Consider the following 24,656-nt stretch of genomic DNA (forward strand, 5'->3'; position numbering starts at 1 on the left):
ACACACACACACACACACACACACACACACACACACACACACACACACAGTGTCTTAAAATGACATAATGACATAATCCTCTGACCTAAGTTTAGTCTTCGGTGACTGGTGGGTAGGGAGTGCACAGAGGTAAGCTATCGTTGATGAGCCCCTCTTCCCTTTGACGGAGTGCTCCCTTGCTGCAACTGAAAAGTGATCCGTTTCCTTCTGAAGAGTCTGTTTGATCAAAACCAACATGGCTCAGTTCAAAACAATACTCCTCATCTCTCATCATGATTCGACATCAGATGATTTACCACCACTATACTCCACAGTGATGTGATGTTCAAACAGAGAGAGACTGAAGTCTCATCTGTCACTGGATTTAAATAAGTGCCTCTAACTGCAGTAAATGCAGAATAAAAGTGTCCAGGTCTTAAAATCTGTCATTAAAGGAATGTATAAAAACAAGACACGTTGTAGAACGTAGCAGAAAGTAGACAGTTTTATATTTCTCTCTTAAGTTGACTTCCTGTGTGAGGCGGAGAGAGCAGCCCAAACCAGAATTTATTTTTGGATAACAAAAGAAATCTGCAGCGCTGAATGCTTCAAGCTTTATGCCGCTTTGTGATAATTATCTTATAATAGTCTTGTTTGAATTGATTTGCTGTGAATCTATTTCAGGACTATTGAAATGACAGAAGATGTCTTTCACGCTATACTAAATTGATCATCAGACGCTGTCTTGCGATTGTTTTAACATTTGCGTGTTCCCAAACAAATCCTATAAAGATTGTTTGGCCCAGGTTTGATATACCGACATGAATTATAATTCTCTCTACGTCCTCTCTGTGTCGTGGCGGTAGCAAGGTTTGCTGATCATGTGGATATAAATTGAAAAGAGTTATTTAGAGTGGAACATTTCACTCTGCTGTACCTGCTCAGTGTATAAACTCCATAACCGTCAGCAGTCATGAAAATACATTTTTCTAGGAATCGTATCCATTTATTTTTTTTCGAGCAACATCTAATCAATACAAGAAATCAGTAGACCTGTCATCCTCTACGAATGATGCTGTCTCTCTCTGGTTGAGTAATTTATTAAAAGGCACATCACATTCATTATTCACACAAGCAATATTCATGTATCACTCTACATTCACTTGTTTCAATAACAGATGTTAGCCGTGCTGTATTTAATTAATAATCTCTCTCTCCATCTGTGTCAGTTCGGGCCTTTCTCCGCTCTACACCCCCTTATCATTTTGTGGATCTCCACTGGGTCCAAACCAGAAAAGGATTCAGGATCTCTCTCTCAACAGCATGATTGGTATGACCGCACACATTACTATCAACACCATCTAGCAAGCAACAGACATGTTGGGGACTACAATAATCAAAGTTTGGTGTTTCCAAGGAAAAATGTCACATAGAGAAACCCTACTGAATGTGGATTGTGCTGCAAAAACAAGTCTGTGTCAGAAAGCTAACACATTTAGTTAAACTGCATCGACGCTGTCTAGAGGAGCGGTCAATAATTTGTCCAGAAGCTTGTGGAGGGCTACCAAAATGAATTGAGGTGAAAATGGCCACGGGACATGTAACCTAATGTTAGCGTTGCTGTATGTTTACTTTTGACCCAGCAGATCTGGTCACGTTCTCAGAAGACCCATGATTAATTTATAAAATACCCCAAATGCATGAATGTATTTGACTTCATCACAGAAATACAAGGATTGTCAAAATGATTTGATTACAGTAAATGTTCTTTATAAGTGTATGGAAACCTTTGACCACAACTGTATGTGTGAGTGTTTGATTGCTTCAGGCCTTCTTATTATTTATTGTAGATCAGTTAGGGCCTCAAGCCCCCCCCCTTTCTGCTTTAATATAGGACTGCTGGGTTCTCCTCTGTGCACTACACAGGCCAGTGTTATTCCCTAGCCTGAGTGGCTCTGCACAAAGAGTCCCGTGAGTGCTTGGCCCTTCCTCACTTTTGTCTCTTTACCGTCTCATCCTTTTTAGGATGTGTTCCCATCTCTCTCTCTCTCTCTCTCTCTCTCTCTCTCTCTTTCTCTCTAGTCTTCTCCACTACCCTCTCTCTCTCTCCTCTCTGTTGAAAAGATGAATATGGGTATACAATAGTAATGAGATGCATCTTTTTTGTTTTGTTAATGTCAGTTGTATTCAAAGGAGGGTCAAAGTGCCAGTGAGTTGAGGGCCTTGGGGGGAGGGAGCAGTAGTAGTTATGGGGGGAGGATTTTTGCTGTCTCTCCCAAAACTCTCTCTCACACACACACACACACACACACACACACACACACACGCACACACAGTACACAGTACAGTACTGAAAAACAACACATGCAACATATTTAGGAACACAGATGCAAAAAAGGAAATTGGCTGACACAAGAAGGGCATTAGAAAACTCATCAGCGCTATAGGCAAGAGCTGCCACCTAGAAAACCACATTTGTCTTTATTGCATATTGGTTGCACATGGTAAATCTTTTGTATTTATGTATGCTTTATGTTTCATTGATATATTGTTTTTTGTTATTGACCTCATCTGATGCTCATTTAGAGAGACACTTCATTTCCAATGTAAAGAAGGCTATTATGGTGCAATATATGAAAAGCAAATTCATTTTTCAACCCGTACTAATTATAACCTAAAACGGCGTTTGCACTCCTGAAGGTTCCCAATAGCTCTGCAGCAAATACACAAAAGGAGTTTTTTGCCCATTTAGAATGCATACAATGTAGTCATTTACTTTCTGATTGTGAAAAGCATGGCCATTTAATCTATTCCTCAGTAAAAAAAAAGAAAATAGAGTGAAGTGTATGTCTTTGACAGTATTAAACAGCACAGGGCTTATATTTTTGGTAAACGCGTGTTAAATTTAAGGACTGCCCAGTATTGGACATTAGTAGAGGGACATATTCTGCTGTGTAAAACCGTGGGTCTGTGGCGTAATTGTTCCCACTCACCACTAAGTTTAAATCGTTAAAACTGCCCAAGTGCCTTTAATGAAGCAAAGAATATTAGTTGTTTTCTGCTACCTCCAGCTGTAGTCAAATTGTGTTAGCTTTAACACTTCAGCCAAAGAACAGTTTAGGATTAGATTGGTAAAGCCACGCCGAGAGTTTTTATTCATAAGCGTGCTAATGAGCTCTGTTACAAAGAGACGTGTAGAATTCGTGTCCCGACTTATGCCTTCTACAAATGACACTGTGCCACCTACACAAAATCAGGACACAGTGTCTGTCTCATGTGTATGCAGCCTCATCTGGAGTTGTAGCAGGAGCTACTATGGGAGGCTGTGTGTTTCTTTCTTACATTTTGCTTTATTTGCTTGCGTTTGATATTTGTTTCTAGCATCTTTGTTTATTGTAACACATAGTGCTCCAGGTATGCCGGCTCTCAAAAACATCTGATTGTGCTCGGTTGAGATGGTGTAACCTGTTCCTAATGCACATTTTTGCAAGCAAGTGAACCCCATACTGTCACAGACAAATAAACTGCTGCCAGCAGTTTTAATAAGAGATCCATACGGATGGTTGCTTCGGAGTAGCTGTCTAAATCCTGTCCCAACCTTCCTCCCCAAACATTCACAGAGCCAAACTACTCCACAGATATTATACAAAATACTGTAGAACACAGTATGAGATGTTATAGGGAAATATTAAAGTATCATTGCTATGCAGGCCATGTTTTTTGCTTCTGGACTTTGACCAGCTTGACTAATTATGTGTATATTAAGAGATATACAACTGTAAATTGGGTCAAAATCCTAATTGGAGCTTTTATCTCATAAAATGTCTGTTATTTTGTAAACCGATGTTCAACCATAGCTTTAACATTGATTTATTGCATATGAACTTTTGTACATAAAGAATTAAAGAAATAATTAAAGAAATAAAAATTGATTTATTGCAGATTGCATGCCCTGGGTTAAGATGCAGGGAAGATTAAAAGCAAGGGGGGCTTTTAATGGGACACTTCTCACATATTCTTGTAGCAATGCTAAGCATGCTAGATTGACTGTGTTTAGGATTATTAAATTGTTCCGTTAATTTAGTAGAAAATGGGCTTTTATCTCCAGGTCAGACCTTGATGGCTGGTGAGGCTCCTCCTCCATCATCCAACCAGCAAGACATCCAGTTAAAGTTCCTGCTGACTGGCCTCCTGTCTGGTCTGCCGCTGCCACCCTTTGCCCTTCGCATGTGTCCACCTCTTACCACCAAAAACATCAACCACTACCAACCCCTGCTGGCTGTAGGTAGGTAACAATGCACCACTACCACACATGCGCGCACACAAGCTCACAGATCTCCCTGAAGAGCAAGGTACTATCCCTAACAGGCTTGGGGGTTATATTCCAAAACAAAAACATCTTCTTTACTTAATTCTGTAGTTCTGGTCTTTGTAAAAGAGGTGTGATCTATCCCACAATGCAAAGTACTGTGGAGTATTCTGAAAGATAAATAATGGCAAGAATCTCAGTATCATTATCTCAGAGCCTGGACTTATGGTCTGTTACATCACTACTGTATATTCAACATCACTAATGGGTTCATAAGTATGGGCTGGGTCTGGATTGTCTTGCTGTCCGGTCTGGATGCAGACCTTGGCCCGGACTTTGAGATGTCCTGACATAGTAAGTACCTAAGTAGTACATACTCTTTATGCAGGGTAGCCTCCTTTTAAGGAAGGCAGACCTGGTTTTGAGAGTGTAAATATGTCACTTTTTCTCCTGGGATTTTTTCCGGGGGGGGGGGGGGGGGGGGGGGGGGGGGGGGTGTCGGCCCAAAAAAGTTGTTTGGGGCGTTCCCAAATCCCCAATGCTTTTGGAATGTTGTTGTTGTTCTTCAGTTTTTTGGAGCTGGCACAGCGCTGTGGAAACGTCAATGTATTGTCAGCTGTTCAGAGTCAGAGGACTCAGGTGACGGAAACAAGAAATAATAATAAAAAAAAAAAAGAAACTCTCAAAATAAAACTGCAGATACGCTGGTGAACTTTTAATTCAGGAACAAGAAGCGAATTGCCTGTATGTGTGAAAACAGCTTTATCTCGCGCATCTGTATTTTTGGTGTGGAATATATAGCATAATTATATAATTAGGTCGTTCTTTCAGGGGGCGCAGGGGGTCACTATCTGTCATGCTTTTAAATCATCACTTTTTTTGTTGTTTTTTAACAATTTAGTATTTACTCTGTCTCATTGGTTGTCATTTATCATCCCAATTCTGTAACATCCTCACATTTGGTGGTTTAGAAGAAGAAGCTTGTCTGGTTTGATTTATGAAATGTTGCTGCCCAGTGATGCGAGCACAAAACATCCAGTGAGTGAGTCGGGCTTGGAAGGGCACAATCCTGGATGATTATGCAGCTGCAACTACACATGTTAATAGCCTGCACGTCCACGCCCGTAGCACTGACATCCGTGGTCTGGGTTTGAAAAATAAGACATAATAAGAAAGGAATAGCAGCAGAGCAAGACCTTAAACATTGGTTCATCACAAAACAGGAAATTAACAGCTACTGATATGAAGGCAAGCATTAAGCCAAGCAGACCTTTACCCCAACACAGCACCACAATTACATACATTCATATCCTCTGCCTAAAGTAAGTAAATAACTTCATTTAATTAAATTTTGGCTTTACATGTCGTCTTTTATTATGCTCTTTGAATTCCCAGAAATGTAAGATATTTAGGTTGCATTTCTGGAGTTGCAAAGCATTCTGAAACTTGCTGACACTTTTGTAAATTGCAAATTTTCATCTTTGAGTTTAAAAATGCTGTGATTTCTCAAATGAAAGGCAAACACCAGTACATACAAATATACAAATGTATTGCTGTGAATTTGATTGTTTGAGACAGAAAATGAGTATGTAGCAGTCCATTGAATTTGACTGTGCGGTCTCAGCAAATTATGCAAAAGGCATCGAGTTAATCTGAAATATCAGCCTCCATTATTTTCCAAAGACAGCTGCTAGATAAGAGAGTCTCAATTTAAATGGGAACTTAAGAGCAGAAATGTGTATGTAATGTGTCTGTCTGTCGCTTTATGTGTGTGTATATGTCCTGTGTGTGTGTGCACACACTTCTGCCTGTGCACCAAATTCCATTTAAGGGCCAGGCGTACTGCTGTTCTCTGCCCAATGCAGCACACCTTCAGTTTAGCTATTAAGCTGAAAAATAGGTTACATTCAGTCCCCTGACATATACCAAATAAATTAATCATACCTCAAAGATACATCGCCTCCCACAGACCCAATGACAAGCAGATGAATAATAACACCTTCAACCTACACATCTTAAAACCATTTGCACCGGGTCGTTTCGTGACTTTGATATGTGCATCAAGTCCACAATGGTTGGACACAGAGATCTCTTAAAGTCCTGGTACAGCACAAATAAATGTGTTCTAAATATGTGACACTAGAGGAAAATGTGAAGCCAGATTTGAATAATTAAAAAATTCACTAAGTCGATACATTTATTTTTCAAAATCGTGCAAAAATAAGCAGTATTCTCTGATCTGAGACGCTAGCAGCACCAAAAATCCGGGACACAGAAATGTTCAACAGTCTAACTCCACTAATTATTACCACATAGTCTATAGTCTTTTTTTGCTTTCAAAAAGCCTTTTCTAACATGTCGTATGTGTTTAAAAACAATGTTTCTGCTTTACTCACACTTTAAGTTCACTCCATATTATTACTTAATGACAAGCAGTTCTAAAAGACCTAAAGAAATGACTACTGTTATTCTCCATTTGATATGCACAGGTTGGTCTCAGGTGGGTTTTGTTTCCAGTGAAGGCGCGTCACTACCTGAAAAACAACAACCACCATTCTGTCAACAGCGGACATTTAAAAAAGGCTTTTCATTCAGAGACCTGCCATTTCCAATTACTGTATGAATTCTGGAGTGGGTGCAGTAGGGGCTCATCACGCCACAGATGGTGTGGGGTTGACTTGGCACCGCTGGTTCCCAGTGGCGTTCTGAATCTAAAACTAGAACAGGACAATTGAGTATTGTATGCACATCATTTGTCAGGACTCAATAGTCAGCTTGCAGAGTCAAGTAGTTAAACATTCTTTAGCTGCATTATTGAAATGGACTTTTTGTTCCACTTCCTATGAGCTGGCTTGTGAATAGTATGTTTGGGCCACTGGATAATTACATTGGGGATTTAGATAGAGGGCACATAACTGCTGAAAGGTGGAGGGGATGTCCAGGTGATTCAAAAGCTTGAGTATGTTTAATTATATGGTATCTCGAGACTAGTATTTTTCATTTCTAGCCAATATCTTGTATTAGCACAGTTAGGATTGATACTATTGTAACAAGGTAGAAGTTACTATAGCATTAAAAATGGCCACATTTGAAGTATTTATATCTGCTACTTGGTCTCACTGTCAGGCTTTATGAATTATATACATTCTTGGTTTACTATTGCAGTTGTCACCTCAGTAATGATGCCGAGGTTGGTACTGTGACAGGTGTTCTGGCAGGCGTCGGCATCTGTCACCTCTCTTGTTTACCGAGAGCCAGAGAATACACCTGATCACTAAATCCAGAGCAATCCATGGGTGAGTGTGTGCTCGATACAGCTCAGACTGATCAAGCTCAGTCTCTTTCTTGGCCTCTGTTCCCGTCTGCATCAGGGTTCCCCCTAATGTGTAGTTGAGTTAAAAGGGGGACTCATTGAGTCACAGTGATGTGACACCAGTCGGAGGAACAGCCAAGGAAACCAAGTTTTTACACCTTCCACTCTTTGCAAATAAAACAAGAGATGAGCTCACTGCTGATGGTGTGAAAGCAATGGGGATTTAAATTGCCAGTTACTTAGACAGAAGGCAGGGTTTTCCGTCTCTGTTATCTCTATTTCTGTCTCTCACTTTGCCCCTCTGTCAGTCTTGTGTGCTCTTTGCCCACAGAGGCAAGGTAACAGAAGCTGTGCAGCCAAACCAGCTACCCAGAAGCAATGCTATCTGGTTTCCTGTCTAAAAAAGCTGTAATCTTTGTGAGACCCGACAGCTCCATCAAGAGATCCTTCCTTTTCAGTGACATGTACACAAACACTGGGAAAAAATGTCACTGATTCTTAATCGTCTGAGGATGGCGTGCCTAATTAATCAATCCACACTTGCCCTACAGCTGTTCTTTGCTGGATTGTTTGGATCTGCAAAATGAAATTGCATTTAAGAGTGCAATAATCTATTAACACAAAGAAATATATAAATTGGTCAAATTTGAGAAATAAACACCAATGTACTCATATGAAGGCAGCTACTGAGGCATGCTCCTCAAAAAGCAACAATTCTCAGATGGACTGATTCTCATTCTAAGCTCCAGTGGTCTGTCAAAGGGAGTATGAGTTTCATTTTTAGTCCACAAAATAGTCTATTTTTTTTTTTAAAGTTCAGTTGCGGATAGTCGAGCTCTGTCATCAGCTGTGCTTGATGAAACATATTTAGGATTGTTATTCAATTTAATTTCAATACAAGAAATTGATTCCTATCATCAGGACAAGAATCCAATCTTTTGCTCATTATGATGAAGCAACTTGTTTCATTTTCTAAAATGTGGTCATTGCAAAAACTGTGTCACTTCTTTTTCCTAATACCGAAAAGAAATATTAATATGGTAAACACATTGGCAAACATGAGCTGTCTGTTCAGTGTCAGAAAAAAAAAAAAAATCACATTCCATGTTATTTGCTCTTCAAACTGTTGTGTAAATACCCAAATCTAAGTCACATTTGACCACAACAAGTCTGAATAGCCTGTATAGATTGCATCTTTTGAGTGGTCTGTCTTAACACATCTGAATTTGGCTTTTGATTCTTACGTCCTATGTTGTGAGTAAAGAGGCCATTTTTTTGTTTGCTGTCATATGTAAAGTATTTGTCCCAGAGTCAAGTGTTTTTAACAGTTTCCATTTCTCACCAAATCAAATGGAGGGGCAGCATCTTCTTGATCATCTTGATTAAAGTAAACAAACGTTGGCTGTGAGGGAAATCAGTGTCAGGAGTATACATGTTTAACTCCATCCTCTCACTCTCCTGTTTGCCTGACTCCCTGCTAAAACATCCTACAGTCCCACACTACTGTACACGCCATCTATCAGCTGCACAGGGAGCAGGACACACAAATGCCTATGCGGCACGGCCTATCACCACCTCCAGATGTTGTCAGCATGTAGTCGTCTGGCTGAAGCCCAGTGCAGACTGAGCTGTCCTTTGCAGAGGGACTGGGCACATCAGCCCTACTCCATCCCACTCAGGATAATTATACAAGTAAATGTGCTTATAAATATGTTTACCTTGTTGAATACTTCCCACGCAACGTGGGTATGGACTTTTAATTTGCTTTCGCTTCTGCTGCAGTTGTTTGTTTTTTTTGCAATGCTTCAAAATTGAGTAATTATTTTAATTGCTGCGTCTTTCTGCTTCCTTGCCTAGGTTATAACCTCAATTGTTTTGTGCATGTTACAACTACTTGATTTCCCCACTATCTCCTAAAATTAGCCCATTGCATTCTATAAAACCGTGAAATAGCTGTTGTAATCATTTGAGGGAAATTTCCACAATGTAAATGGGATGTCAGCTTTTTATGGCTAAAAGCTGAAAGTCGAGATAAGGAACCAATAGAAATTGGTGCACAATACTCATAATACAAATAAACATTAAATAATTAGCCGAAGGAAGGAAAATGCACTCTTAAGGCTCTAAAACACCAACCCGATTATTGGCCGTGGGTCGGGGACTGGAGTCTGTTTGGTGTGCTCCGTGCCGTCTTCATCTGGAAGGGGAAGTCAGCCTTTATTTGGGCCGATTTGACATGTTGAATTGAAGGCGGGCAGTTGCACTCAATGACTAATCTGATTGGAGGAGTGCTAACCCAGAAACGACAAGGGGGATGAGCGTGACTAACGCCTTTCAAAACCTGACAAAAATCTTTTAAACTGACGTTCTTCGATCTGAAATGAAGACAAATTCAGCAACTGCATGGCCTACTTCTCGCTTAAAATGTTTTCAGAAACACATTTTGGTGAACTATTTTTGTAAAATATGAGATCATATTTTATCCTATTATTAATTCAGGTATATGGTATCTATGTATATTGTATCCTAGTATTTAATTTATATTTATATTCTATGCTGTGACTGATTTTGCTGCTTTAACACTATAATTTCCCATTTTATTGGGATCAATATCTATCTATCTATATATTTATATAAATTTATATTCTGAAGGAGCTGCCGTGACAGTCTGGCTTTGAAATTCCGGAGAAGCCAGAGCCATGTGATGCGTTTGTCCAATCTGCTGCCGGTTTTCACGTCTTGGGCGACAATACAGATTAGCGCCGCCTGCTGTTATGGAGACGTATTACGTCTCATGCACACGCAGAATGAATGCTCATGTCGCGTCGTGTCGGTGTATTCCGAGGCACTTCTTTGACCAACTCGGGGAGACTGGTCAGTCCGACCGATGTTTCTGCCGAGGGTCGGCCAACGGGTTAGTGTGTCAGAGCCTTTAGAGCCCAGAGACAAAATGTAAAAAAAATTAAATCCGCCTAAGATGCAAATGTACTTACAATCATTACTACCAGGATACTCTTGAGCAAAGCTCAATATTAATTTGTTTCAACTCTGAGTTTGAACTGGGCCGTCACTGAGTACCTTCCCTACATCTTGCATGCAAAAAATAGTTTTAATTCGATTTTGAGTTAATTTGACCTTGGTCTAGTAAATACTTTTACCTAATTGGTAAACATAAAAAATAACTTAAGTAGAATTTAGTGTGATGTTTTTTGTTATAGTATGAACAAATGTGAAAACAACGTCACTTAGTCAAAGCTCCTCAGAGTTGGTGATCACAGTGTAAAATGCCACCTGCGGTATCTAACCAGGTTCAGTTTCGGGAGGGATGGAGCTGTTTTTTTCCCAGCAGCAGATGAAATGCAGTGCAATGTTCCCAGGCTTCGAGCTGAGTGACACAGGGTTTAATGTGCTGCGATCCACACCTACTGTACTGCAGTGACAGGGATCACAGAGGGGTATCACACTGACGCACACTGACACCGCCTCTCTGTTCCTGCTGGAGGGTAGATGCTGCTAAGATAAGTAATGTTATGCCTTGTGACCTCTCGTCTTTCTGTGTCTTTCTCACACTTCTTATTCTTTGTCTCTGTTTCTTTTTCTCAGGCACCAGTAATGGGTCCGTACTGGTCTTTAACCTGACTAGTGGTCTTCTCCACAAAGATCTCAGCGTCCACTCTTGTGAAGTCAGGTAAGATTCTTGTTTCTGTGGATTAAATGTACAAGCAGAACATTTCCAGGGTCAGTGGTTTCGTTCCCATTGGTGAACAAGACTATGCACTCATGCACATTAGATGAAATATCGGTAAAACTACACGTTAAAAGAACCCCAGTGGCCAGCTAATCAGCTCGAGGCGGCTTGATGTTGTGTTGATTGTTTTTAGGCTCATTAAAGTTTGCAGAGGCAATTGGCATCACATAATTATAGTGCCTTGTCAGCTATTGTGTTTCTTAGCTTGCTTAATGGGGGTTTCATCTGAACCTCGGCTGTGTATGGTTGTCTTGAATCGAAGAAATTAAGACGATAACCAGAGCGAAATGTAAAGAATCCAGAGATTTTTACAAGGTATCCATACTGTAAAATGCGCTGTACAAAGTAGCTAAAGTTAAAAAAAATGATATCACAACTGTGATTTTAGTGCAGACTTCAAGATGGTAGTAAAAATATTATATTTAAATCAACTCATGAAGGCCACTGTAATAATGTTGCTAAGTGACAATATAGTTACCTATGATGTACAGTGTTGAAGGATAACAGAAAGATCCTGGCACCACAGACTATGTCATCAAGCCAGAGCATATTTCCTTTTAAAAACTACACAGTCTCGAATGAGCTGCCAAAAATACTGCACAGCTGCCTTCATATGTTTATGTCAACAAGTAACTGGATGATCAGTTTGTTTCTTGACGTGTGTGTGAACGCAAAGGGAGCTTAAATACACTTGAAAAAATGGGGCTAGCATTGCATACCTCGCAAATCAATTCATCACAACAACCCAATAAATGGCATTAAAAGGCCTATTTTTTACTCTGTGTTTGTGGATCTTTGTGTTTATTTGGGGTAGAGAGAAGAAGTTGGTGCGTTAAATGAAATAAATTGGTGCAAGATCTAATATAATGTTGCAGATCTACCCAAAGCTGCTGATGTAACACTTAGACACAGTAAGGGACAAAAAGAAGAGTTGTGAGAAGTGTTCCAGTTAACTGTAACAAATAGAAAAAAACACTTGTGACTGAGCTCAACAGAACTTTAAGAACTTGTTAAACAAGCTCAGTTCATACTCTATACAACTTTCTCACAGGAGACATTTTGACTTGCCAAACATGTGTAACTAATAACATTAATGTAGGCCTCTGGTATTGTGAATGCTGACTCACGGGAACACCCAAGCAGAACAGAGCCAACAGAAATGTAATTAGTTACACCTTTACCCTTTTCCTGCTATGATGAGTCAGAATGTCTGCTGGGAGAAAGATCTATTGATTTTTGGGTGAAGTGCATGCTGCAGATAAATATCATTTCCCATTGTCACTCATATATTCCTTTTTTTAATGGTGGCAATCAAGCCAAATGTTCGGGCTTCTCCCGTAATGTTCCTTTAACCTCTGGCCAATTCACAATTTCAGTAGCTAATGAATGAACCCATCAGTCATGTATCAAAGTACATGGTATGCCATGGCTGTGCAATTTATCGATAGTATATCAATATCGTAATATGAGACTAGATTTTGTCTTAGATTTTGGATATTATAATATGGCATGAAGTGTTCTTTTCCTGGTTTTAAAGGCTATATTACAGTAAAGTGACTCATTTTCTGAACTCAGCAGACTGTTCTAGTTGTTCTATTATATGCCTCTACCCGCTCTACCAGTCATTTCTGATTATTTATCAAAAATCCCATTGTGTAAATAACATTTTTTTTAAAGCACCAAGTATCAACCCTACAATGTCGTCGCAATATCGTCATTGAGGTATTTGGTCAAGAATACTGTGATATTTGATTTCCTCCATATCGCCCGGACCTATGCTATGCAGTCACATATGTCTATATATGTGCTCGGAAATAAATTAAAAAGACACTAGTTTAGTTAATTTGGTTTTTGTCTTTTACAGTTATCGATTAATTTGCTTTCAGAACTGTGTGATTGGTTACAAATTACTCATACAGTAGCACTTACTTAACATTGAGCAACAGGCTTTTCTATCCAATTAGGACAAAAGATCAGTTGTAGCAATGTGCGCGATGTAAATCAAGCTTTGTTTCAGTGTGGTTTTGTCATACATTAAACCCTTTTGTCTGGCTGTGCTTCTGCACAATGTATTATTTAATTATGGTCCGGCCACACCACAAAAAGCATCAAAGTCATAATGCTGCACCGCCCTTTGAGTGACCCACAATGCAAAAGCCAAACATCACCAAAGAGCAGGCTGCGCTTCATTCATTAGTATTCACCAACGAGCAGCAAAACTATTTCACCAGGATTAATTAAGCATGAGATTGAATCAATTAATGCTGTTAAGAGATTGATTGGGAGCAAACACTATCCGATCAAGCAAAGCCTGGCTCTCCTTAATGAGAGAAGTTGGTCTCCACGAATGCACAACTCCAACAAACTATAATAAGCTATGCAACCACAAGCATCAAGTACTTGACATTTGTGTAGCCCCCTTTGTCTGTGTGCATGTGGGGGTTAAAGTGAGGGATTAGGCAATGGTCTTCTCTATGGGGTTACTGGTGTTACTGTCAGTTTGTCACTGTGAGTTTGCTCTACAGTTGTGAAAATTCAACACTCCTGTACCTTGGGCCTAATGTTTAACACACTTCAACACTGTTTAGCTTGATGTTGCACACTGCTGAGGTGTGTTAGAACCCCTCATGTTTTTTTCAAACGGGACAAACAGTTAAAAATGAAGATAAAACACAACATTCAACCAGACATTTGCATCAGCGCAGTGGTGTCAGATCAGCGCTTTCTCATGAAAACACTTCCATTAGATTTTCTCTCTTCCCGTAAAGGCTCATGTAGCGCACTGCTGTTTTTTCCAGTGCTGTGACATAATACATTAAGATCAAACCTGTGCGTTTTTTTGGTGGCGGAGAGTGCAGTGGTGCTTCAAATAAAGGAGCCCAGCAGCCCTTGCTCCAGCACAGCCATGCCAAACGAGGCCCTGCTCCTTAGCATCTCATTTACATTTAGTGGGGAAATCGACTAATTAATCATGTGGCTTTTTACCATCTCATTACCGTAGAGTGGGTGCTCCCTTAGCTGGGCCCGCTTCTCAAATATATGTACGTCTCACACTAGCTGGCTTGATTTGCTCTGCATTTCTTCCACCTTCGCAGTGGATTTTGTAGACGTTTTAGGTGTGTCATTTACCTCGCTGTGTGCTTTGATGTAGTGGAGGAATATTTGACAGCTACACTGCAAATATTGGACAACATTATTATTCATTTAAATAAAACCTATGTGTGTGTGTATGTGTTTTGTTTCCTGCAGGGGGATTGAATGGGTGAGTCTAACCAGTTTCCTATCTTTTGCCACTTCTGCCCCCAACAACATGGGCCTGGTGCGAAATGAACTGCAGCATGTCAACCTGCCTACTGGTAAGAGGCGTGTGTACACACACACACACACACACACACACACACACACACACACACACACACACACACACACACACACACACACGGACACATATTCTCACCTGTACCTAAGGCTATCAACTTGCACTTTTATTTTGTTCTTGAAGTTTCTGCAGCCTCAACAAAGAATATAGACACTTCAGGCTCTCACTCTCTGACTCACTCTTTGTTGTCTTTCTGCGTCTATGGCGTTCTCTAAGCGGCTCTTCTTGTTCTCTTTCAGTGTATACTTACACACTCCTCCAAATTAGGTCCAAACTAAACCGTGTTAGGGTACTTCCGAGGGATGCCTAGCTCTGAAAATGAGATCCTATAATGGGTTCCTGCCAAGCGGCAGGTCTATAGAATCACTACACTGCACCAAGAGAACTGGAAAAGTAACTTAAGGGTGAAGGAATGAGAGGTCAGAAAAGAGACGGCAAATGTTTCCATGGAAAAAAAAAAGCATTCTAGTTTAGATAGATGATCATTAATATGCTATCTTGGACACACATAATGTATGTGCACTTTAATTTTTAACTTTTGGCTCTAGAAATGATGCTTGGGCACAATAAATAATACGGGCACTTTAATGGTTGGGTCACAGAGCCTTGATCCCTGATTCATTCAAAACAAAGACGAGGGGAAGTCACTTTAATTTAATTAGTCTCTAAAGCAGCGGAGTCGTCAAAGTTACCAGCCCACGACATTAGCTTTGGTCACAGGCTGGCACACTTTTCCACCACACATATACTTAATTGTTTTTTAAGATAGATATTACTGAGCTCACATCAGAATAACACAAATACACGTTAAGTAAACATAGGTGAAAAAATATACATTAAGTATTAAAAATAGAAAAAAATAGAATTAGTTATAATAATAATATTAATCAGAAATAACTACACAATAACCATCCTTCTATAAACAGACAGCATATAAACACAGATTGCAAGTTCAAATTAGTGAAAGTGGCTGAGATCCTCCGAGATGTTCTTGATTGCCGGTGCACGCAGACTGTGGGGATCTCAGTGTCATGGCTCACGTCTCTGATGCACACACACGCCTGTGTGTTTGCCTCTTCACACCAATACGCTTTGCTGTCTTACTAAGAGCTAGATGGAAAAGATCAATATCAATTTAATCTGTGCACGTTCAGGACCGAGATACAATAGGCCTGGGACGTGTTTAGCCTAGCATAGCACCAAGATGACAGGGAAAGAAAAGGGGAACAGCTTGCTAAGCTCCATCAAAACCAAGAAATACACCTTTTAAGAACTCTGCAGATATCTTATTTACAGGTTACGCATTCTACATGTAGAGAGACAAAAAAAATCACGTTTTTAGATTTTTCTTTTTTAAATCACTTGAATGGTATAGTTTGTCAGCCTACTAACTTGCTGATAGGTTCTAACAGTATGTTTCATACAATGTATCAATGTTAGATTTTAAAATGACAAGTGTACCATGCAGCTTTTACATTACTGCTACACCTGGAAAAGCCTAGTCCAGATTTGTTGACTCCAGGCTGATTTGCTCAATTTTGTTACCGTCACTTGAGCTTATTTTTACTATTCTTATTTATTTAGCAAAAGTATGTAAACAAGTACTCAAAACTGTACAAAAGAGGTTCTTTTTCTGACAATAAGATTTGAGACTCTAGGATGGGAAATCATCTTCCTCGCTCATCTTTCTCAAATGGGGTGAAACGTGGTCCCTGCAGCAATGATAGCAGCTGCTCTAAAAAGGATATATTCTGAATCTATAAAAAGATTTTCTGTTCGCTGCAATAACCGGGGGAAGTTGGGGTTGGAGATGTGGTAGTAAACTCAGTTTTTTACTGCCTTACACACAGTATAAATATGTTGGATGCGTACAGATAATCATGTATTATAATTACCATATTTATACATGCATGATCATGTCCGGTGCTATCAGCTCAGCACTGAGATGTCTTTCCAGTAATCCTCCACAGTAGTCCTGGCGGTTTGTGAGAAAGCCCACCCTCGTCCCGTTACTGCAGATGAAGAAAATGTGACCCCATTTGAGTGTTTATGGCTGTATTCAGGACGCTGATACGTGTGTTTTTGTGAAGGCACATTTGATAGGAGCTTGATGATTTGGAGAGTGAAATAATAGACACTGTTGAAACAAAATAGGACATGGTGAAGAAGGGCTGTAAATTCTCTAATGCACCACAGGTCTCCCAAGTTTTCTCAACACCATATGCTTAGCTATTTCATCCCCTCTGGTACACACAGCAACTGTCATCTTATCAAAACTGTTCTCATCCCAAAGCACCACACCAGCACTTCCTGAGGCAAATGTGATAGGATACCTGAAGGGCATTGTTGTTTCATTTAAAGGGGCACCTTGATGCTCTGCATAATGTCTGCCCTTGGGTGGAAAGTTTGCAAATGAATAGCAGGAACAAGAGCAGGTGGCAGTTTGCTCATCCTGCTCCAGCGATGTTGAGACCCGGACGCAACCAGCACTAAAGTGAAATGAGATCAGTCAGTCTCTTCACAGGTGTAAGTAGAGATACCGGCGTCTTGTGCCTTACATCATCTCCTCCTCTCCCTCACATGCTCACTTTCTCTCTCTCTCTCTCTCTCTCTCTGTTTGTTGTGTTTTTCAGGCAGATGCTTTGCATTCAGAGGCGAGCGAGGAAACGATGAGCCACCCATTGAGATGATTAAAGTGTCTCATCTCAAGTGAGTCGTCCTGCTCTCCCCACCGCCAAACAAAACCAAATACCAACACCAGCGCTCTTTCTAATGCTTTTACCTGCGATACGCACTTAAACACAAACATTTACTTAAACAATTTACACCCACACACTATCACAGATGTCTCTCTTTCTATCTCCTTCACTCTCTGAACATACCATATAATTCATATTTTTAAGGGTGGATTGCTCTTGCTTGCATTTTACCGAGGTGTTGTGGTAACCACACTGATAAACAGACACATTTTAACACAGATCTGCAGGAATTCATGTTTTGCAGTGTTTTGGATCGTCATTTTTCATTCAAGTATTCATCATTGCTGCATCTTTTTTATTACTAGTATATTCAGAAACACAAAAGGGCCGCGGGGTTGTCCATTAGTGAAAGGGAGAGAGAGGGTAAGATATTTTCACACACACTGGCTCACTGAGGAGCTGCATTGTTGTTGCACTGTTGAATTCTGTGTTTCTCCTATACAGCAGCTGAAGGTTAAGATGTTTGCTTTTAAGCAAACTGCATGGTAGCTTTTTAAGAAGAGGGAGCTTGTTACTTGGCCAGATTTGAAATCACTAGTCTGAATATTTAATTCATATTTGCGAGAAAATGCTTGTTCCTGCTGCTCATTTATTTCTTGCTGTAAACAGCTGTGATCCTACAGCATGGTTTCAGAGTTAAACACAAAGCGGGGGTGGTTTTGAAAACTTATCCTTGTTGCATTTAGCTACTTTGAGTACTTTCTTGAGAGCATTCTTAAATCTAAAACTTCATTGTACAGTATAAACACAAAACAAACTTTCTGAAACATATAAACTTTAATTCATACTGTCAATTTTAGGGCTGCACAATATAAGGAAAATATCTAATTGCGATTATTTTGACTGATAAGACTATTGAGATATGATTATTGATATTGGAGAGAATGATAATGTTGTATTCCTCTCATTTTAACTGAAAAATATTAAAATAAAAAATACTTTTGCGTGGATCTGTATAATACAAGGCTAGGACCACAGCACCACAGCACCACAATACTTAACAATACCACAATACTTAATTCAGAATGATTTGACACATATATTGCCTTAACAAATATTGCCCCCCCCCCCTGCAATTTCACTAGTCGATATTGCAGTTTCAATAACATTGCAATTTATTGTGCAGCCCTATTGCTAATTAGGTGGCAGGCTCAGCATTCCATGTTAAGATCAAGTCAACCAACCAACCAAAGATGTTGAGACCCTTTGTAAAAACAACTACCACAATAACCTTTATAGTGGGGTCAAGAGCAGTGTGTTTTGCTGTCTTTTGATTGAATGTATGTGTATGTGATGTCCACCCTCAGACAGTACCTGGTTGTGGTGTTCAGAGACAAACCCCTGGAGCTGTGGGACACCAGGACGGGGACTCTACTCCGGGAGATGGCGAAGAACTTCCCCACTGTTACTGCATTGGTACTCACAAATCTATATACAAATAAATATGTGTCCTTTACCCATCCTTAATACTGAGATGCTCGTGAAACACAAGGAAACCATTACTGTAGACACTAAAATATAACAGTAATGACATGTTTAGGTATGCTCAATTTCTTTTCTTTTTTTTTCTAAACATAACACAGATACATACATTACATACATACAGTACATACATACATACATACATAAATATACAAAGTCTTTATTTTCATGCTCAATTAAATTCACAGCTGCATATATGACCATCTCCAGTTTAAATGTTTCCTGTAATGAAACACACTGACAGTGCTGTAGGAACACCCATTGTTGACTCTTCCCTATGTTGACAGTCTCCCATGCTTGTTGACCCCTTTCTCTTCTTGTGTTTGTGTGGGCCATTTAAAAGATCAGTCTGAAAATGTTCCCCAAGCTCAGCAAAGCACGGTGGCTTGATTATTAGGCTTGACAGTAAGATGCTCATAAAAGTAGAGTTATGCTGGACAAACTTTACAGTGGGGCTGTAAAATCCTCCATAGCGCATATAAAAAACGCCAGTAACCTTAATAATACATGCTGGCCTCCCCCAGCCCCATATTGCTGTCTCATTTCCATATTCATTACAATCTCGAGTCAACCAGACTGTAGCCATAGTGCTACAGCAGTTACAGTACCACTTTCATGTATGTGAGCATCTACTCACACACATACAAATCCTCCTACTCTTCTTTATATGGGCCTTTTGCACTGTACTGGTTTGCCAGCAAATGTGTTAGTCTGGGTTTGTTGCAGTAAACTGCAGCCCTGTGTATTTGTGTGTATCAACAGGAGTGGTCCCCATCCCACAACCTGAAGAGTCTGAAGAAGAAGCAGATGGCAGCGAGGGAGGCCATAGCTCGGCAGACGGTGTCAGACGCCGAGCAGACTAGCGTTGAATCCTCAGTCATCAGGTCAGCGTTTCTAAAGCTTCAGAAATGTGTTCTTGGGAGTCTTCTGTCAAGATTGAAAGCCTAAAGGCAGAGTTGTTTATTTCATATTAAACTGTATTATTTATTTAACATTATGGATGATATAAAAGCGGATATTGTTGCAATAATGTTTTTATCCAGTTAACTGTCAATGGTCAGTTTGTCCGTTTATCTGTCACTTTTAATTAACTATTTCAACCGTTATCCATTACTTCAGGAAACTACTGTCCAACCATTACTTTTACCTATGTTATTTAAATAACTTATCCATATGGTTACTTTAAGCAATTTATTTCAGACATTTATCTTTTACTTTTAGCTGTTTTAGCCATGTGTCCATTACTTTTAGTTACCTATTTCAGCCCTAACTTTAAGCTAACTGTAACCTCTCTTGTCACAGAGTTCAAGTGAAGCTGACCTATATGTAGATGTAGTTATTTTTTTAATTAAATTACCATTTATACTTTTTAAAATTACTTGAGCTTCTCTACATCTTTCAATCTTCCTGGCCTAGAAGACCGTGGTAATGCCTTGCCAATGTCAGCTGCAGAATACCAAGACACCCATGTCCAGCCAAAATACGTCAGACTGAAAAGAGTGCGAAACCCTGACACATTTCTCCACTACAGTCTCCTACAGGATGCAGAGAGCAAGTCAGAGACCAGCCAGGCCATCTCAGCCAGGGAGCATTTTGTATTCACTGACACTGATGGGCAGGTCTACCACATCACCGTAGAGGGCAACACAGTCAAAGATGGCGCACGAATTCCACCCGATGTGAGTCCAGACAAAAAGTGTTCAACATAATGTGCTACAGCTTTTACAGCATTATGTTTTTGCCAGTTTGAACCCCTTTTTTTCTTTTTGCTCGAGAACAAATGGCCAATTGAAGTGTGTGATTTTGAGTGTGTCATCAGTTTGCCCCGTAATGTTTTGCACATGCTCCCTCAACTGTATCAGAATGTGTCTGTGGCTCAGGGGGGAGAGAAAGTGTCACTGTATTTACCTGTAAAGCATCCCCCGGGAACCAAGCTATTAATGGCCCGGCTGGTTAACAGGCACAAGCTATTACTGATGACAGGTTTTCTTTCACCTGGATGACTACAGGATGCAGTGGTAATATAGCAGCTGGAGGTTTTGATGACTTAACAAGTTGATGTGTCACCACTTATAAAAGAGGTTGTTGATTAAAGAAATGTGTTTAGTCGCCCAAGCATCCATTTTCCCCAGAGAAAGCTATTGTTTGAGAAGTCTTTTAGAAGACTTTGTCTTCAGGATCTCTCATAGACTCATTATCTAGTTGTGACTTGTAATGCTGAGTCATGCTGAGTCAATTAGATAGCCCCTTCTGTTGTTTGTTGTTGATGTTGCCAACATCTTTTGTCAATAAACACAGCACACTTTCATACCTTCTCATCACAAACACTTACCCATTTCTTTGCATTCGAGATTGCATTGATCTTATACCATACAGTATTTCTAAAGGAAAGCCACTGTAGTACATCAGATTCTCAAGTTGATTACTGAGCAGCGGATGAGGTTGTTAGACAGCCTGTGTTTTACCCACTCACTGCATCTGTTCACACCACACAGGCAGACACTAGAGGCGTACCTGGGGATTCTTAAAGCCTTATCTTTGTGACTGCTACGGATTCATTGCTCAAAGATTTGCATACCCAAAAGGTTTTACAGTCCTTTTAGCATAATAGAAGATCTTCATATCTCTGTGAGGAAACTGACGGAAACTCTCTTAAAAAGTTTTGTCCTATCTTGCTCTACATACAGTGAAGGTGAGCTTTACATCAGCATGCTGTCTTGTGGCACAGCCTCACTTAAACTCAGATGTTGTGCCTGTTTACCACTCGCCAAAGAGGAGGATGTTTTTATAGTAGAGGATGAAGGCGTTTTTATGCTGTTGGCCTTGCACTTTTTAACGACCCGTTGGTCAGCTGTATTACACATGTTAACATCATAACATCATTATTTTTATGTCTATCCTCAAATTATATGGAGGAGGATCATGAATGTGATTGTGATGATTTTTTTAAGATTGCCACAGTACTTGAAGGTTAAAAACAAAGAAAGCTAGGAGATTGTAACATTTTTACTCTATACTTTTGCGTCTGTAAATAACAGAAAACAATCCACACAGTAACGATGCTTAAATCAAGCCATGCTGTTAAAAATGGTCATTACATGTTTAGGTTTACTTAACTATTGGTTGTCAATGCAAGAATGCATTGGGAATCTTTGAGCAGGGGTCAAATGTGTAGCAATCCTTCCTCATTTTTCCCTTGGCTCTTCTCACTGAGTATGTGCGTTCCTCGTGTGTTGCAGGGCAGTATGGGCAGTATCGCCTGCATTGCCTGGAAAGGCGACACCCTGGTGCTCGGGGACGTTGACGGCAATCTCAACTTCTGGGACCTCAAAGCTCGTTTGTCCAGGTAAAAGCTAAACTCTTAACATTTTATGCTAGTTTAAGGCCATTTACTACACTGTACATTACTACCTACAATTCTCCAAAGCATTTATCTATATATCGATAAAATACAAAAAAATAAACCTAAGAATGTTTTTGCATTTCCCCAACGGGAAAGAAACACGTGTTGGCTAGGAAGGAAAAATAATGCTGATGCTTTCAGGGGAATACCAACACATCGTGGCTGGGTGAAGAAGATCCGCTTCGCCCCGGGGAAGGGAAACCAGAAGCTGCTGGTCATGTACACCGATGGAGCTGAGGTCTGGGACACCAAAGAGGTGAGGCTATTCACACACCCAACAACCTTTGGCAGGTGCTGATGATATGCCATTGTGAAAAAAATTGATAGGTTTGTTATACTGTAACACACTACAAACTCCCAGCATGCATCACCTGACTGCAGTGCATACACTTGTATAACAATACAAAATCTGCAGCGGTCGGCAAGTTCATAGCAGTTTAACAGATTTGCTGTGGCAGAATGAATGGGTTTGCATAGCACTGAAGAACTAAAATATTGTGATGGGGTACATTTAACTAATGTCTGTCAAACTAATGCTGTGGTAATAGTATATTTGCTGTAATTGTCCTGTTATAAAGAATCATTACAGTGAGCTGCACACAAAAGCAAGCCCTAAAAGCTGTCGCTGACATGTATATAAGCTCAACCGTTGTAGGATGGGTGATCCTGATTACTGTAAGCAACAAGCATCCTCGCTTCCAATTTAACTTTTTTTACCGAAGTCGTCAACATCGCCATCCAGAAAGTCCTCTCTCTGCACAGTCTTCAGTTCACCTCGTCTTGCACTACACCTTATCATTTGGTCTAATGTCACAGACTGGGCTTATTTTGTTTATCTGTATCCAAGCCACAATAATTGAGTTAAAAATTGAAAAGCAGATTGATGTGGACGCAGATAGGAGATCAGTTGTATTAGGCAGCGTGACGTAGAGGCAGAGGATCCCACTGGAGCTCTATTGTCTGGGTGGAGGGATGTCTTTTCATAAGGGGAGCTGAGATAAGTTTTCAGTCCCCAGTCATAAAAGCAAGATAACAGATGGATCATGCTGCAGGGCTGGAAAAAAAGGGTGGAACAGGAGAGATTGAGGGAGGAGAAGAAGAGCAGGAGAGATCTCTGAAATGCATCAGTGCTCTGCTGACAGCTGGGTTACACTGGCTCCCATATAGCCCTGGGAAAAGCCAGGGAGAGAGTTTTGTAGAACACCTTCTGAAAAGCATGTTTGTCCACTGAGTCCTCCAGTCTGTGTCATGCTATACGCCACATAAATTAGTGTACAGCTGCCTCCATCCTCTGGTATTTGATCCAACAGGCTTTTGTTGATACAAAAATCATCTCATACTGCGTCTTTCTCCCTTTGAATTTTGCAGAGAAATTGCTAATTTTCCCACCATCTCCCCACAGTTGTTGCAGATGCTTTAAAAGAAGCTTTTAGGTGACAGTTTGAGATAAACTACCTTGGCCCTTCTCCGCTTGCAGGTCCAAATGGTGAGCAGCATGCGGATCGGGCGCAACGTGAACTACCGCATCCTAGACATTGACTGGTGCACATCAGACAAGGTTGTGTTGGCCTCTGACGACGGCTGTGTCCGAGTGCTGGAAATGGCAATGAAGTCCGCCAGCTACCGCATGGATGAGCAAGACCTGACTGGTGAGCCAGGGGAACGAGAGAGTTTGAATGGAATGAAAGACAAATTTTATCTAGAGGTTTAAGGAGGGAAATTGATTGGATTAAGGAATTATGCTTAAGAAATGACATGCTTTTTAAAATATCTATCCAATTACACATTGCAGTACATAATGACAGCTGATGTAATACTACTTGTGGTGGCATTAACAGCCATGGCCTAAAATTGTCATCTTTCTGATCTATGGGGAATATGTTCAGATCCAGTGTGGTGTCCTTACCTGCTGGTGCCCCGAGCGGCGCTCACTCTCAAGGCTTTCCTCCTGCTGCAGCCCTGGTCAGGAACCTTCACCATGGACATCACTCAAGTGTAAGTCTCAACTCTACAACCATTCAAGTCAACCATAAATGTGTCCACTCTAAATTCATCTCCTCTTATCATGTCACGAGTGTTACTAGAGTCAATTTTAGTTTTTTTTCAACTTCAACTGACATGTCTTTGGACTGTGAAATGAGCCCTAGAACTCCCAGAAAAAAAGCAAAAACTTATGGAGAACTTATTGGAGAATATGCAACACCAAGCTGAAAGGACTGGAGTCAAAATTCAAGTCATGACCCAATTAAAATCTTTTATAAACAGCACTGCGAAAGCAAACTTT

General features: G+C 40.3%; 1 protein-coding gene across 1 annotated transcript in view; it reads left to right on the forward strand.

The window, feature by feature from the left end:
• Positions 1 to 24,656, forward strand: part of wdr11 (WD repeat domain 11) — a 56,106-nt gene that overhangs the window by 17,001 nt on the left and 14,449 nt on the right. The window contains exons 9-20 of the mRNA XM_032523654.1: positions 1,209 to 1,309; positions 4,088 to 4,264; positions 11,205 to 11,289; positions 14,599 to 14,705; positions 17,362 to 17,437; positions 18,795 to 18,903; positions 19,732 to 19,853; positions 20,501 to 20,648; positions 22,209 to 22,315; positions 22,514 to 22,628; positions 23,850 to 24,021; positions 24,259 to 24,367. Coding sequence (XP_032379545.1) covers positions 1,209 to 1,309; positions 4,088 to 4,264; positions 11,205 to 11,289; positions 14,599 to 14,705; positions 17,362 to 17,437; positions 18,795 to 18,903; positions 19,732 to 19,853; positions 20,501 to 20,648; positions 22,209 to 22,315; positions 22,514 to 22,628; positions 23,850 to 24,021; positions 24,259 to 24,367 — 1,428 coding nt within the window. The remainder of the gene's footprint in view (positions 1 to 1,208; positions 1,310 to 4,087; positions 4,265 to 11,204; positions 11,290 to 14,598; positions 14,706 to 17,361; positions 17,438 to 18,794; positions 18,904 to 19,731; positions 19,854 to 20,500; positions 20,649 to 22,208; positions 22,316 to 22,513; positions 22,629 to 23,849; positions 24,022 to 24,258; positions 24,368 to 24,656) is intronic.

This window comes from Etheostoma spectabile, chromosome 8 (assembly GCF_008692095.1).
Source record: "Etheostoma spectabile isolate EspeVRDwgs_2016 chromosome 8, UIUC_Espe_1.0, whole genome shotgun sequence".
Classification (NCBI taxonomy): Eukaryota; Metazoa; Chordata; class Actinopteri; order Perciformes; family Percidae; genus Etheostoma; species Etheostoma spectabile.